This window comes from Haliotis rubra, unplaced genomic scaffold (assembly GCF_003918875.1).
Source record: "Haliotis rubra isolate DU_JTF1 unplaced genomic scaffold, ASM391887v1 Scf1033, whole genome shotgun sequence".
Classification (NCBI taxonomy): domain Eukaryota; kingdom Metazoa; phylum Mollusca; class Gastropoda; order Lepetellida; family Haliotidae; genus Haliotis; species Haliotis rubra.
This window is the reverse complement of record NW_025764930.1, coordinates 223,362-239,725: the sequence shown is the minus strand read 5'-3', so window position 1 is coordinate 239,725 and position 16,364 is coordinate 223,362. Positions and strand designations below refer to the sequence as shown.

Below are 16,364 nucleotides of genomic sequence, written 5' to 3'. Positions count from 1 at the left end.
GCTAAGATGATCGTAACTCCAACACTTTAACATTGACTTGCGACAGTCGTAGTGCTAAGATGACCGTAACTCCCATTACTTTAACATGGACTTGCGACAGTCGTAGCGCTAAGATGATGGTAACTCCAATTCATTAACACAGACTTACGACAGCCGTAGCGCTAAGATGATCGTAACTCCCATACTTTAACGGAGATTTACGACCGTCGTAGTGCTATTATGATCGTAACCCCATACTTTAACACATACTTACGACAATCGTAATGCTAAGATGATCGTAACTCCAACACTTTAACATAGACTTGCGACAGTCGCAGTGCTAAGATGATCGTAACTCCCATGCTTTAACATAGACTTGCGACAGTCGTAGAGCTAAGATGATCGTAACTCCCATACTTTAACATAGACTTGCGACAGTCGTAGCGCTAAGATGATGGTAGCTCCCATACTTTAACGGAGCAACATGTTCTGCACCCACTCAACTGCTACATCGATACTCATGTAACATCAGACAATCTTTTACTTTTGCAGGCAAAATATCTCCGGTTGTAATTGAATTGTTGCTGTAGGGGCTGTTGTTGCTCTTGTGATACTGATTGCAGTCATCGCAGTATGCATCAAGCGGAGACAGAGACAGAAGGTACGTGCATGTATCAACATTACGTATCTTGCTGTTCACATTGAACACCGTAAGCTACCAAAGTAAGTATGATTTTGATTTCAGTGTATTTAGTGACAGTAAACGTTTCACGTATATATATGTTCATAATGTCCCCAGCCATTATGTCAGTCACTTGGCAATGTTCCACCACCATCACTTCCACTCTGCTTTACATTCAAGTCCATCTATGTGCGTCTATTGGGACGAGAAAGGGCGACTAAATCTTTTATTGTTTTCCTGTATGATTACTCTTCGCCTTTTCTGCTTAAAATATCAGATAAATGTTAACATGGATGAACTTAAGCTAAGATATTTCAATTGTCAATGCAGTAAGTCATTCAATTACTAGAGAGGAAAAACTATTTGAGCCACATATATCCTTAAATTTATCATAAATATTATATAAACATTTGTGCAAATATGTAATATAATGTGACACATTGTGTCATAGCGGAAAAATACCCTCAGCGACCCATGGTTTTATACTTATTTTATAGCAAAACATGTTGTCATTAACATATTGGAATTTAGAAAAAAGTTTAATACTAGAAATTATGAAAATGAAGGATCATGTAAAAGGGTTTGCTGATTTTCCCATAGACTCCTATGTTTAAAGTCTTGGCTAACCAAGGAATCTTTAAGACTACATATCTCAAGAAAACCCACAGTACCTCCCTGCTTTTCTGGGCTGTTTTGCAAAGACAAACGTCATACTTTAAAAATATACCAATTAGAAAAAATGTGCTATTTATATTACCAGCTAACATCCTTAAAACTAATAACAAAGCAAACACAACAATGTTGCTCCCCGCGTCAGGAATACAACCGACATAACAACGTTGCACAACCATCAGAACTCCAGTTAACACACTACAACCTTGAACTTCTGGCCGTGTTGGGTGAAGGTCACTTCTGGAAGGTCTGGAAGGCCAAGGCCAATGGGATTCTACACACAGGTCAATGTGACATCGTTGCTGTTAAAGTATGTAAAGGTGAGAAGACATTCTGATTTTGGAGTTAGTGAGTTACTATGGTTTTACATCGGTTATGGAAATATTCCAGCAATATCACGGCGGGGGACACCAGAAACTGGCTCCACACATTGTACCCATGCGGGGAATCGAGGCCGGGCATTCGGCGTGACAAGCCAACGCTTTAAACATTAGGCTACCCCCACCGCCCCTGAGTTTTTGGAATATCGAGGACGACCTAACCTGGCCGAATAATCTAGCCGTAAAATGACCCCCACGTCCATGTATTTATGTTAAATGGTTGTGGTACAAGCACATATGCACAACATGGAACGCTGTAGACACAGGCTCTTGCATAATGGGTGTAGCTATAGAAAGTAGCACATGTTATATTGGATTCCACTTTCCTAGTTTAGTAGTTTCCTTTCATGTTGATGTTTAATACAAATTCACGGAGCCTACAGGAATGGTGACGTGTACTTCGAGGGACGTAACTTCATGTCTAACTGTTTAAAGAACGTGTTACTTCCTGTGTGTAACAGTATGATGTGTACATACTCTCTTGTATATGGGCCAGAGGCCTTCTGTACAATAAACCTTTTGACTGACTTTGAGTCCACTTTCCCAGTGAAGTAGAGATTCTTAGTACTTTTTGTGTATGCTTGAGTCTCATCCGGGATTCGAACCCGGATTCTCAGAGTCAGGCAACTTACCGCCAGCTCACTCACATCACTGACTTCTTGTGCTGGCGATTAGACGCCTGAGTCACAGTGCGGGTTCGAATCCCGGATTGACTCAACCAAACAAAGTACTAGAATCTGTACTTCACTGAGAAAGGAAAGTAATAGTAAATTTTGACCACTTTCTAAATGACATAGTGTATTCTATAGAACGTCGAAGATTGAAACCTTGTAAAGGTTAAAGACAAAATTCCACTGATGCTGGGTTTAAAACAGTTCAAGCACAACCAAATTCGTTGGTTACTTTTCTAGTTCCCGACTCAAGTCAGAGACGATCTAGCATCCTGGGATAACTGTTCCAGTGAGTAATAAGTAATAAGCAGTTGTATAATTGGATCTAACATGGTAACACTTCATGTACCATTCTACATTGAAACAAATTATGTTCAATTTGTTTCAATGTAGAATCTAATTATTATCGGTAAAATATGTGTGATTGTGCAATGTTCATGTTCGCGATCTAAACTCCAAACCATCTGTTTCAGATAATGCATCTGAGGGCGGTGGACCAACTTCTACCGTGAAATTAAACTGATGAAGTCTATACCGAAATACTTCCATGTGGTGAATTACCTTGGCACCAACCACACACAAGGTATGATGGCGTTGGTCTGTTTGGTAGTACACATATATATATGTTGTATGAACTGGAATCAACACAAAAATGAAATACTCTCCTCCTTAAATGAGTGAGCGAGGCAGGTGAGTGGATTGTCTCAATGAACCGCAGAGGTAATCTCGAGGGAACCAGAAATGGAACCAGACGTTCGGGGAGGTGTGAAGGTGTCAGGTGCAGCTGCTTACCTACAGCAGTTTTGTATCAAGGTAACAACATTTCAAGGGTACTCTTTATAGCCTCGGTGATGGCGTCGTTGACGTTATTTTATTGACGTCACTACACAAAAGAAAGTACAGGAGGACATGTTAACCCTTGCTTCGCGAACACCTGGTGTCATCACATATTTTCAATGATCATTCATTTGCATTTTACAGCTACTTTCCTGTAAACCTAATGAAATCTAGATCTGTTTCGAGGCTACAGGGTTTTGTGACTTTGTGTAGTCGATTTATAGATTCTTTACTCAAAACATTCACGCAGGAGTTAAGCAGCTGACATCCGCACCAACAACGACGTCATAATTAACGCATGGGTTTGCAAAGCTGGGTTTTCTTCAAATTGCAGTTACCTCATAATCATTCCTCCTTCCTACGACAGATTCCCGTATGCTGATAATGGAATACTCGCCTTTAGAATCTCGTTCGGATTTTACGCAAGAAAAACTAGCCCTCAAAGTCGCCAGATCCGCATACGCTGCGTTAGCATCCAACGACTCCAGAGAATCAAAGCAATGATGATGAAAGTGCCAGCCTTGGTCTGACTTCGAAACAACTGACGATGTTCGCCTATCAAGATAGCAAAGGGGGCTTAGACATCTTCGCCAAAGAGACAAAATGGCATTTACCGATAAATGGAAGTTTTTTCTGAAGGCAATGGTTTTCTTGAAAGGATAAGACAGCATATTTTTACAGTACCCTCCTACACACCTGCGTCACGTGCATTAATATCGCTGATATTACATAGCGGTTGCTACATGACGATTACTTTTCCACGCCAGAAGCAGCTGGCACGGTTCTCTCATTGAATGTCAACACGGCGTTCGACCGTTTTGAACAATGTTGATATTTACATCACACAAAAGTCTAACACCGAATATTGTGAGCTCGTAGTGTACATCTGTTTCGTAGCCGAGGTGGCGAGGTGGGGGTGAGTTTAACGTCGTTCTTGAGAATATTTCGCTCATATGACGACGTGCATGCATTAATAATAATGCTGTATGCGGTGCGTTGCTTGTACTAGCCCGGGCTGGAGGCTGGAACATAGTGCTAGCCCACTGGGAATGCAAATTCCGCAGTGAAGCATGGATACCCCCACTCCGGGCATCATTTTGACTCCGAGCCGACCAGTCCTTGTTGCACCAATTAATGCCGAGCGCCGGGCGAGGGACCAACAAATTACCATCTTTTAACGTCTTTTGGTATGACGCGGTCGGGCCCTGTCACCAATGCTGGCACAATTCTGTCAATAATAGTTCGATGTTCTGCCAACGAGGATTGCTGACGCGTGTGAACGCCGTTTGGATAGCTTATTAGTTCAGAGTTTCAGATTTTCCGAAGCTCTCTTGGTATTACTCAGATAGTCGTAAAGTTAATGTCAATTTATGGCATTTACGACTATCTTAGCGCTTAGAGTTTCGAAAATCTAGGCCCAGAATTCTTTGTCGGTCTTACACTCACAGTGCAATAAATTTTATAGATGAATTTTTTGGTCAGATAATTCATCATTGACGTGAAGTAACTGCCAGGAATGTGCTACTGTTTGACAACTTGCAATGCAAGGTCGCCGACTTTGGTCTGGCGCGGCATCCGTCCGACTCTGATGGCGACGTTTGCGAGACTAAATCGGAGGTACACCAATTCAACTACACACTATCTCGAGACGACTCTGGTGGACAGCTAACGTCCAAACTACCGGAGATAATCCATTCGTGCATTATGCATATTCCATTCTATTTTTCCGGGAACTTCCGGCGGTTATCCGGGCAAACCACATGCAAGATTTTTTCAGAGACATTTTTTAGAAGTTGCTTAAAGATGAAGGAAAACCAGTTTTCTATGGATAGTCAACTAGCTTTATTGCAATGAGTGCGACGTTTCTGTGTGCAGGAATTAACACCGTTATCAAGTTGTGTCAGTACCTACACTGAAACGTTGTACTCATGCATAACGAAGTTTTCTACATCCAACTGCCGATAAAAAACCCAAAATGATCCTGTACAGAAATTAGAACACTTGAAGTTCTTACGCTAGTTATTAATACTTTTGATTGAAAATATTTGTTTCGCAAATATAAGATAACCTATATACCCCTTTTGTCGGCTCACATAGAACTCTTTTCAAAAAAAGAAACTTCAAGCGAAACTTCACCTTTCTTCAGGGCACTATAAAAGAACAAGAGATGGTAAGATGGTTAAAGTGTTATTATTTCATTGCTTGAGATCTGTGTGATGCAATTTCGATACACAGACAGTGTCAAATAAATCAGTTCAATTAGGCTGCCAACGCCGTTCCAAAACACGGGTATACAGAATGTCAAAGTCGCGAATGCCAAAATGCGAAATTTCTCAACGGCTACAGACAGCCCGGCGTTTTCATGCGAATTCACCACTGCCAAACCGACTCTCCCCGCCTAGTGCCTGATGCTTCAGAACACGTGGTTAGGGATTCTGCGCCATTTGCTCTCGCAAGGCAGCGCCAAATTCCTGCAAATCTGGAGAGGTTGGTTCCTAAGACCACGGTGCCTTTTCCCAGCGCATCCCAAACGTGCTCTATTGGATTAAGGCCTGTGGACCTCAGAATACAAGTCCATGACGTTGATTCCAGCATTTTGAAGGAAATTTCATTAATCAGCATCGCGGTATGCAGCCGGAGCATTATCATGCTGGGATCTCGTAGATCTGGGGCCTTGAGCCGCCGCTAGGTGCGAAACAGAGTTCGAGGGGTGAGCAGCTCGGTCGCGGTAAGCAGCAGCCGGTAAGGTTTCCACGGATGATTAAGAAGTCGGGAGCAGTTTGTTCCCACAGAAAGGACCCGCGCTCCATGCAACTTCCGCCCCGAATCTGTCGACTTCCTGTACACAACATTGGGCATACCAGTTCACGACGTATCGTCTCCAGACTCCCATTCAAGCTGGGTCCGCGAATCTGAGGGGCAAACCTTGGATTCATCCCCGAAGACGACCTGATTCCAGTCTCTCTGGGTCCATCGGGAAGTGACGTTGAATTTACAGCAGACGCGTTATGTTGATGAAACGGCGTCAATATTGGCCTCTACGATATGGACGTCGAGAATGGAGGGTGTTTGGCCAGTGAGTAGTACTCATCGACCATAGACAATATTGGTCAGAAATTTCGCATTTTTTATTCGCGTGACGACATTTCTGTATGCCATGTTTTGGAACGACGATAACTTATTAACTGACCTGTTTACTGGTCGAGCCCATCACACAACAATAATAATAACAGTCCACCATTACTGTTCTTTATCGACAACGTATTAGTTTCACGACACAATCAGTATCCTGATACATTGCCTGGCTGGCTATAATGACCGTAAAAGAACAGATTATCTTATTTCGAAAAAATATTTTCAATCAAAACCAGCTGTGTGGACACTTCAGTCTACAGCCCTAATGCTGAATCGTTATCGGCGGACGGATCAAAAGCTTTTCTTCATGGCAATGATGCGACGTTTCGGTGTGAGTGCTGACGCAACGATAGCGATAATAATACCACTGCGCAAAACGTCGCCTCATTACGATAAGTTGAGCTATCCGCAAACTGGTTTTCCTCTTTACAACTTCTAATACTGGCGAACTGGATGACTGTTGAAGATGAAGTTCAAATGAATCAACCAATGCGCAATCAACTCTTTCCGGTAGCTGAAACGCTGTCGGGATAATCTTGAATGTCATTGGTACGTACCTCGGTAATCATCGCCGTAGGGGAATCGGATGAATCACGCCAGATCAATCGAAACAATAACGCATTTCACCATCGTCGGTATCTGACAAAAAAAAATTAAATCTATAAATTTGTGCGCTGTGGAACCGACTAAGCATTCTGGCTGGGCTTTCGAAACTCTTAGCGCTAAGATAGTGCCGCTCGTGTTAACTACGACTATCTGGTGCTGAAGGCTTCGAAAATCTAGGCTTCTGTTTTAAAAGTGTCAACCGTTCGCAAATTCCTCCTGGCAGAACATCGGCTATTCGGACTTCAGAGGTAACAATTGTTGTGCGTCGTATGAACGTTATTGACGCTGTTCTATGACATCTCGTATTATTACGGCTGAAGACTGGGGCTCGAGTCGGCTATAATATTTCTTGATGGTGACTAAATAACCACTGCGGAATGTCGGGCTGGCATAAACAATCTTTCGGTCTGGTACAACGACACATCACGCTACGCACGCGTCAGATATATTCTCAAGCACGTTAAACAATTTCTACCTCTCACAGCGAAACAGATGACCGCTACAATGTTCGATGTTAGGTATCGGCATTGTTCAAACCGTCACCATGGCATAACGTCTTGGCAACCGCCATGAGCATCGATGACGCGATTCGTGTAGGGAAGAGTACTGAACGCTTCCACCATATCGTGAATCGCACTTTGTTCCCCTCAATAAGCTTGCGACTGAGCGAACATCGTCGGTGTTTCAATCGGGTAGATTGTTGCCTAAATCATTCGCGCAATTCTACCAGTCTTGGTTAATGGCGTATGTTGACATTCAGTTCATACAACATATATATGTGTACTACCAAAGAGACCAACGCCATCATACCTTGTGTGTGGTTGGTGCCAAGGTAATTCACCACATGGAAGTATTTCGGTATAGACTTCATCAGTTTAATTTCACGGTAGAAGTTGGTCCACCGCTCCTCAGATGCATTATCTGAAACAGATGGTTTGGAGTTTAGATCGCGAACATGAACATTGCACAATCACACATATTTTACCGATAATAAGTTATTCTACATTGAAACAAATTGAACATAATTTGTTTCAATGTAGAATGGTACATGAAGTGTTACCATGTCAGATCCAATTATACAACTGCTTATTACTTATTACTCACTGGAACAGTTATCCCAGGATGCTAGATCGTCTCTGACTTGAGTTGGGAACTAGAAAAGTAACCAACGAATTTGGTTGTGCTTGAACTGTTTTAAACCCAGCATCAGTGGAATTTTGTCTTTAACCTTTACAAGGTTTCAATCTTCGACGTTCTATAGAATACACTATGTCATTTAGAAAGTGGTCAAAATTTACTATTACCCTTTCTCAGTGAAGTACAGGTTCTAGTACTTTTGTTTGGTTGAGTCCATCTGGGAGTTCGAACCCGCACTGTGACTCAGGCGTCTAATCGCCAGCACAAGAATGCAGTGATGTGAGTGAGCTGGCGGTAAGTTGCCCTGACTCTGAGAATCTGGGTTCGAATCCCGGATGAGACTCAAGCAAACACAAAAAGTACTAGAATCTCTACTTCACTGGGAAAGTGGACTCAAAGTCAGTCAAAAGGTTTATTGTACAGACGGCCTCTGGCCCATATACAAGAGAGTATGTACACATCATACTGTTACACACAGGGAGTAACACGTTCTTTAAACAGTTAGGCATAAAGTTACGTCCCCTCGAAGTACACGTCACCATTCCTGTAGTCTCCTTTGAGTTTGTATTAAACATCAACATGAAGGAAACTACTAAACTAGGAAAGGGGAATCAATATAACATGTATTACTTTCTATAGATACACCATTATGCAAGAGCCTATGTCTACAGCGTTCCATGTTGTGCATATGTGCTTGTACCACAACTATTTAACATAAATACATGGACGTGGGGGTCATTTTTACGGCTAGATTATTCGGCCAGGTTAGGTCGTCCTCGATATTCCAAAACTCAGGGGCGGTGGGGTAGCCTAATGGTTAAAGCGTTGGCTTGTCACGCCGAATGCCCGGGCTCGATTCCCGCATGGGTACAATGTGGAGTCCAATTTCTGGTGTCCCCCGCCGTGATATTGCTGGAATATTTCCATAACCGGGGTAAAACCATACTAACTCACTGACTCCAAAATTCAGAATGTCTTCTCACCTTTACATACTTTTAACAGCAACGATGTCACATTGACCTGTGTGTAGAATCCCATTGGCCTTGGCCTTCCAGACCTTCCAGAAGTGACCTTCACCCAACACGGCCAGAAGTTCAAGGTTGTAGTGAAGTAACTGGAGTTCTGATGGTTGTGCAGCGTTGTTATGTCGGTTGTATTCCTGACGCGAGGGAGCAACATTGTTGTGTTTGCTTTGTTATTAGTTTTAAGGATGTTAGCTGGTAATATAAATAGTACATTTTTCTAATTGGTATATTTTTAAAGTATGACGTTTGTCTTTGCAAAACAGCCCAGAAAAGCAGGGGGTACTGTGGGTTTTCTTGAGATATGTAGTCTTAAAGATTCCTTGGTTAGCCAAGACTTTTAACATAGGAGTCTATGGGGAGCAAACTTTTTACATGATCCTTCATTTTCATAATTTCTAGTATTAAACTTTTTCTGAATTCCAATATGTTAATGACAACAATGTTTTGCTATAAAAATAAGTATAAAAACATGGGTCGCTGAGGGTATTTTTCCGCTATGACACAATGTGTAACATTATATTACATATTTGCACCAATGTTTATATAATATTTATGATAAAATTAAGGATATATTTGGCTTAAATAGTTTTTCCTCTAGTAATTGAATGACTTACTACATTGACAATTGAAATATCTTAGCTTTAGTGCATCCATGTTAACATTTTATCTGATATTTTAAGCAGAAAAAGGTGAAGAGTAATCATACAGGAAAACAATAAAAGATTTAGTCGCTCCCTTTCTCGTCCCAATAGACGCACAGCGATGGACTTGAATGTAAAGCAGAGTGGAAGTGATGGTGATGGAACTGACTGACATAATGGCTGGGGCCATTATGAACATATATATACGTGAAACGTTTACTGTCACTAAATACACTGAAATCAAAATCATACTTACTTTGGTAGCTTACGGTGTTCAATGTGAACAGCAAGATACGTAATGTTGATACATGCACGTACCTTCTGTCTCTGTCTCCGCTTGATGCATACTGCGATGACTGCAATCAGTATCACAAGAGCAACAGCAGCCCCTACAGCAACACCAATTACAACCGGAGATATTGTGCCTGCAAAAGTAAAAGATTGTCTGATGTCACATGAGTATCGATGTAGCAGTTGAGTGGGCGCAGAACATTTTGCTATTGAAGATGCTGATGATGTTACAAGTGAGATCTTCGCGTGATCTCTTTATGACAAAAATCCGTTCCTCAAAGCGACAGTAGCGCTACGACTGTCGTAAGTCTATGTTAAAGTATGGGAGTTACGATCGTAAGTCGTAAGTCTGTGTTAAAGTATGGGAGTTACCATCATCTTAGCGCTACGATTGTTGTAAGTCTGTGTTAAAGGATGGGAGTTACGATCGTCTTAGTGCTACGACAGTCGTAAGTCTATGTTAAAGTATGGGCGTTACGATCATCTTAGCACTACGACTGTCGTAAGTCTGTGTTAAAGTATGGGAGTTACGATCATCTTAGCGCTACGACTGTCGTAAGTCTATGTTAAAGTATGGGAGTTACGATCATCTTAGCACTACGACTGTCGTAAGTCTGTGTTAAAGAATGGGAGTTACGATCATCTTAGCGGATCGGGTGTCTGGGCAATGAACTGCCACCGGATCTTTTAGTTCATTACACATCTACTGATTTGGGAGTTTGTCAGATTCACTGGTATGCATCGTGTACTCTTCCTTCCAGAGTGAGTGAGTGAGTTTAGTTTTACGCCGCACTCAGCAATATTCCAGCTATATGGCGGCAGTCTGTAAATATTCGAGTCTGGGCCAGACAATCCAGTGATCAACAGCATGAGCATCGATACTCCTTCCAGAAGTCATATTGGAGGATATTGGATATTGGAGCTTGGTGGATAGAGCAGGAGTTTGATCATATTGTCATGCACTTTGTTTGTTTGCTCACTCCTTTACTCACTGACTGGCGCGACATTGTTCCTGGAACCCTGCTGGGCGGCAAATGACATTTTGCAAACGGATGACATCTTACCGTAACCACAGTCTAAAAGACGACAGTCTCTCCTCTCCGCCTCAGTCCGTGTCCCCGCTGCAGGGTCTACCGGCAACGGTGGGGAGGGTTGTTGCAGGATCGGGTCCTGGTCGCATTCCGGAGGCTGGTCGGGTTCTCACATGTCAGTGGTGGACACGCAGGAACATTCCATGACCCCCATTCGGACATTCCACCGTCTACAACAACAGGGTGCACAGTCAAGAGTTCAGTCGTAGACACATCCAGAACACACGACCAGAAGAAGATCTTATTGCTCAAGCAAACAAACAACAACAATAACGAAAAACAACAACTTGCACTCGCAAATATATCAACTGATTTTCTTCTCATTTGTCAAAACATTAATTTAATGCCTAGATTTTCGAAGCTCTCTTAGTGCTAAGATAGTCGTAAATTGATGTTAATGTATGGCAGTTACGACTATCGTAGCTCTAAGAGAGCTTCAAAAATCTTGGCCCAGGGTCCCGATCCACAAAGCGTTCGTAAAGTTACGACCTGTCGAAACTCTATAGTTTATCATAGGCTTACGAAGCTCTATGAGCGTTTTGTAGATCGGGACCTAGTTCCTTTACCCTACACTCCTATATTTACAGATTGATTGGAAGCGATCTTACCTTTTGAAGAAGACAAAATTTCAAGGATCCTGTCCATTGTGTCTGACAAAGTGGAGAAGTTTTCAACTTGAAACACAGTCTCATTGGACGAGGCAATAGATCGAAGCTCCGTTTCATACAGTCTTCTATAGGGCGAGCTTGGGAAGTTGAGTAACCGATTTACACCCACGGAAAAATGGTAATTCCAGAGTTCCTCGCTTCAGCAGCAGCAGCCTCTGTATTAAGAGGGTAGTTTGACAGTCCATCTGTCATGACAATCATCACTCTTGAAGTATCACCAGGCTCCTTGGACAAGAACACGCTAGCTCGCTGAATACCTAAGTGAGTGAAAGTTCCTGAACTTGGTTGTGATATCTTGTTTATTTCCGTGGAAAGTGCCGTGATGTTTGAAGACGCAGGGATTGTAGTTGTGACATTATTGCCGTAGATCACAACACCGGTTCTAACCGCACTGCCGATAGACTGACTGGTTAAAACAAAGTGATTAAGGGCGTCCTTAATTTTTCGGAAGTTGCTGTCGCTGATACTCTCTGAACCATCCACGACAAAATACACTGTGAATCCTCGGGCAGATACAGGAGACGCTGGAAGTAAAATCACACCAATACATCCACGTATGTACAATACAATGTCAAGCCTATAACTAGATAAGTTGAGTCTTAATATGAGCATGGAAGTGTTTGAGTGACGACAGGATGTGAGACATGATCTAGTAGGTGGTGCAGGTGCACTACTGCCACTACTGTTACGCGCTCGAGACACGTGTGCAACACCTTGCACACTTTTGTGAGTCTTGTCATTGAAAGGTATGTGTGAATTCCCTTTGTGAGTCTTGTCATTGAAAGGTTTGTGTGAATTCCCTTTCTGAGTCTTGTCATTGAAAGGTTTCTGTGAATGGCCTTTGTGAGTCTTGTCATTGAAAGGTTTGTGTGAATTCCCTTTGTGAGTCTTGTCATTGAAAGGTTTGTGTGAATTCCCTTTGTGAGTCTTGTCATTGAAAGGTTTGTGTGAATTCCCTTTGTGAGTCTTGTCATTGAAAGGTTTGTGTGAATGGCCTTTGTGAGTCTTTTCATTGAAAGGTATGTGTGAATTGCCTTTGTGAGTCTTGTCATTGAAAGGTTTGTGTGAATGGCCTTTGTGAGTCTTGTCATTGAAAGGTATGTGTGAATTCCCTTTGTGAGTCTTGTCATTGAAAGGTTTGTGTGAATTCCCTTTGTGAGTCTTGTCATTGAAAGGTTTGTGTGAATTCCCTTTGTGAGTCTTTTCATTGAAAGGTATGTGTGAATTCCCTTTGTGAGTCTTGTCATTGAAAGGTTTGTGTGAATTCCCTTTGTGAGTCTTGTCATTGAAAGGTTTGTGTGAATTCCCTTGTGAGTCTTGTCATTGAAAGGTTTGTGTGAATTCCTTTGTGAGTCTTGTCATTGAAAGGTTTCTGTGAATGGCCTTTGTGAGTCTTGTCATTGAAAGGTATGTGTGAATTCCCTTTGTGAGTCTTGTCATTGAAAGGTTTGTGTGAATTCCCTTTCTGAGTCTTGTCATTGAAAGGTTTGTGTGAATTCCCTTTGTGAGTCTTGTCATTGAAAGGTATGTGTGAATTCCCTTTGTGAGTCTTGTCATTGAAAGGTTTGTGTGAATTCCCTTTGTGAGTCTTGTCATTGAAAGGTATGTGTGAATTCCCTTTGTGAGTCTTGTCATTGAAAGGTTTGTGTGAATTCCCTTCTGAGTCTTGTCATTGAAAGGTTTCTGTGAATTCCCTTTGTGAGTCTTGTCATTGAAAGGTTTGTGTGAATTCCTTTGTGAGTCTTGTCATTGAAAGGTTTGTGTGAATTCCCTTTGTGAGTCTTGTCATTGAAAGGTATGTGTGAATTCCCTTTGTGAGTCTTGTCATTGAAAGGTTTCTGTGAATTCCCTTTGTGAGTCTTTTCTACCCATTAGTATTTTCATTCTGATTATTTTGATAACATATCAAAACATTATGTGGATTAACTTCATCTGTTAGTGGTAAAGTGCATCATATTTTATATACACACTCTCTTAGTGCGACCCAGTGTATTTTGTCTGTCTCGCTTCGACACACAGAATAAAGTGGAATGATTCTGTTGCATGAATACAAACAAAATACAAATATAAAAATACAAATCGACTAAACTTACATAATATCAATAGTACCAGACAAATGCCTTGTTCAAGGAATGTTCAAAATTGTGACATAACTAAGCGGTATAACCCCCTATTGTAGAAACTATGGGCCTTGGCAGTTGGCTACGTTTATAGCATGTGTGCAGCGAGGCAGACAGACAGATTTATTGACTGACAGTGTTTTTATTCTTATTCATTTTGCATATTCCTCGTACATATAAAATGTACTCCTTTTCATTTATTTTCTAGAGGAAACCGTCTACAACAATGCCGAAGACGTATAATCATCAAATGACACCTAAATGAAGACGATTCACACGAAGGACTCCAGTTAACCACACATCGGAGATTGGCCTGTCATACCAATCTCGTACATGTACATTTACCAGAAAGAAATCACAGAAATTTCTAAATGAAAACAGATATTTAATTTTGTTTACATGACAGACAATTATAAGATTACATTTGTAATATATGACGGTGTCATACTACATTACATTACATTGTTATATTAATGCCGTCTGGGTTCTAATCATATAAAACAAAAAACACACAATGGCTCTGAAACTTTACTTCATGCTTGTAATCATGTTTATGTTGACAGTGATTTTGGTTTTAATTCTTCATCAAGGTAGTCTAAATCCAGAAAAATATATTTTCAATCATTCTGAAATGCATAATTGGACTGGAAACTCAAAGTTTCATCTGGACATCTTAACACAACTGGACCACGCTGCAACAATAAGACGCTTCCTGATGAAGTCGCCAGGACCGTGTTTTCAAGATGGCGAACAACCGCGCCACGTGACAACACTCTAACAGTGTCACTGCGTGGTCGCCTAGGAAACAATATGTTTGAATATGCCTCATTGCTCGGAATTGCTGTCAGTACAGGAAAACAGCCTCTTATTCCAAAATCAAACGAACTCAGTAGACTCTTTAACATATCTTTCATCGGGGACATCCGCAATCAGACTTGGACTCTGGTTTTGAGAGACAATATGGCGCTTATGAACACAGGCTCCTTACACTGCCCGATGGAAATGTCAAAGTCTGGGGTTTCTTCAATCATGGAAGTATTTCAACTCCATCAGAGCCTCAATAAGAAAGCAGTTCGTCTTCAGAAAAAAATAAATCGACCTCAGTGCGCAGTGTTTTCACAATTACACAAATACACATGAAAACCGAACTAAAATCGGGATTCACGTTCGACGCAAATACATGAGATCTGGGAGTAAGATAGGCTATCTGGCTGCGCCCTTGTCGTATATTAAAAAGGCCATTGCTCATATGAAGACAAAGTTTCACAACCCACTGTTTCTTATAGCTACTGATGACAAAACTTGGTGCAGAAAATATGTTGTTTCCACGGATATAATACTCATGGAAAATTCAGATGCCCTTGTAGACTTTGCGACCTTGACCTTGTGTGACCACATGATAATGACTGCGGGGACATTTGGATGGTGGGCTGCCTGGCTTGCAGACGGGTACACTGTATATTACAGAGATTTTCCCAGACAAGGATCAGAGTTAGCTAGAGGCCTCATAAAGGAAGACTACTTTCTGCCACACTGGGTTCCTCTTGGTGCTTGATCATACTCATTTGCTGCCACTCGAATTGCCTGACTGGTTGTGTTGTTTGGGTGGGTGTTGTTTTACGCCGCACTCTATAGTTGTTGTGTCTGCAGCTTGTTCTGGTCGTGGTGCTCAACCCGAAAACGTGAAAACGAATAACACGGGAAATATGTCTCCATATTTCACCTAAAACACACGAAGTGTATGTGATCATTTGTATATTGTTAGTAGGTGTTGCTTCTACTTCCATGACCCGTGAAGGTCCAGGTTAGAATTGATCTTCAGTAACCCACTCTTGTCGTAAGATGCGACTAACGGATCGGCTGGTTAGACTCGCTGACTCGGTTGACACATGTCATCGTATCCCAACTGCGTAGATCGATGTTCATGCTGTTGGTCACTGGATTGTCTGGTCCGGACTCGATTATTTACAGACCGCCGCCATATAGCTGGACTATTGGTGAGTGCGGCGTAAAATTAAACTCACTCACTCACTCCTTCTTCCTTGTTATATTTTTACTGGAGCTCCATTAGATATTGCAACCAATAATGATCTTTTGTGATGGCAACATTACGATGATCTCTTTAGAAAAGATGGAACTATATTTAAAGGAGAGGTCACAGTCTGTGTACATGAAACGTTAGCACATAATCGACCTCACGTGTCAGAATATATTCTGGAAACTCTATAAATACATTTATCTCCTACAAATATCATTAATATTGTGTCTTTGTACAGATCCGAGCATAATAACAATACTCTCTGGAATTGCCATCGACATAACATGTGTAATTTAGTTTAATTTTGTCGGAGATATTAATGGTAATTTTGACAACGAGGAAGCTTCATATTAGTGATTTCGAGGATGCTATGAGTCATATGGAAACAAGA

The 16,364-nt window shown here is 41.5% G+C and overlaps 1 protein-coding gene and 2 long non-coding RNA genes across 3 annotated transcripts; 2 read left to right on the top strand and 1 right to left on the bottom strand.

The window, feature by feature from the left end:
- Positions 1 to 565: 565 nt before the first annotated feature.
- LOC124273395 lies at positions 566 to 2,873 on the top strand. The gene is made up of 3 exons (XR_006897640.1): positions 566 to 640; positions 1,479 to 1,653; positions 2,858 to 2,873. It is a non-coding gene; the product is annotated as an uncharacterized LOC124273395 (long non-coding RNA).
- A 6,226-nt stretch (positions 2,874 to 9,099) lies between these two features.
- Positions 9,100 to 11,167, bottom strand: LOC124273386. Its single transcript, XR_006897639.1, has 3 exons — positions 11,121 to 11,167; positions 10,084 to 10,190; positions 9,100 to 9,258 (listed from the first exon to the last, which is right to left on the bottom strand). It is a non-coding gene; the product is annotated as an uncharacterized LOC124273386 (long non-coding RNA).
- Positions 11,168 to 11,260: 93 nt separating this feature from the next.
- Positions 11,261 to 15,490, top strand: LOC124273428 (galactoside 2-alpha-L-fucosyltransferase SEC1-like). Its single transcript, XM_046708700.1, has 3 exons — positions 11,261 to 11,330; positions 14,594 to 14,778; positions 15,047 to 15,490. The coding sequence occupies exons 1-3, from the start codon at positions 11,261 to 11,263 to the stop codon at positions 15,488 to 15,490; spliced, it is 699 nt and encodes a 232-aa protein (XP_046564656.1).
- Positions 15,491 to 16,364: the final 874 nt, after the last annotated feature.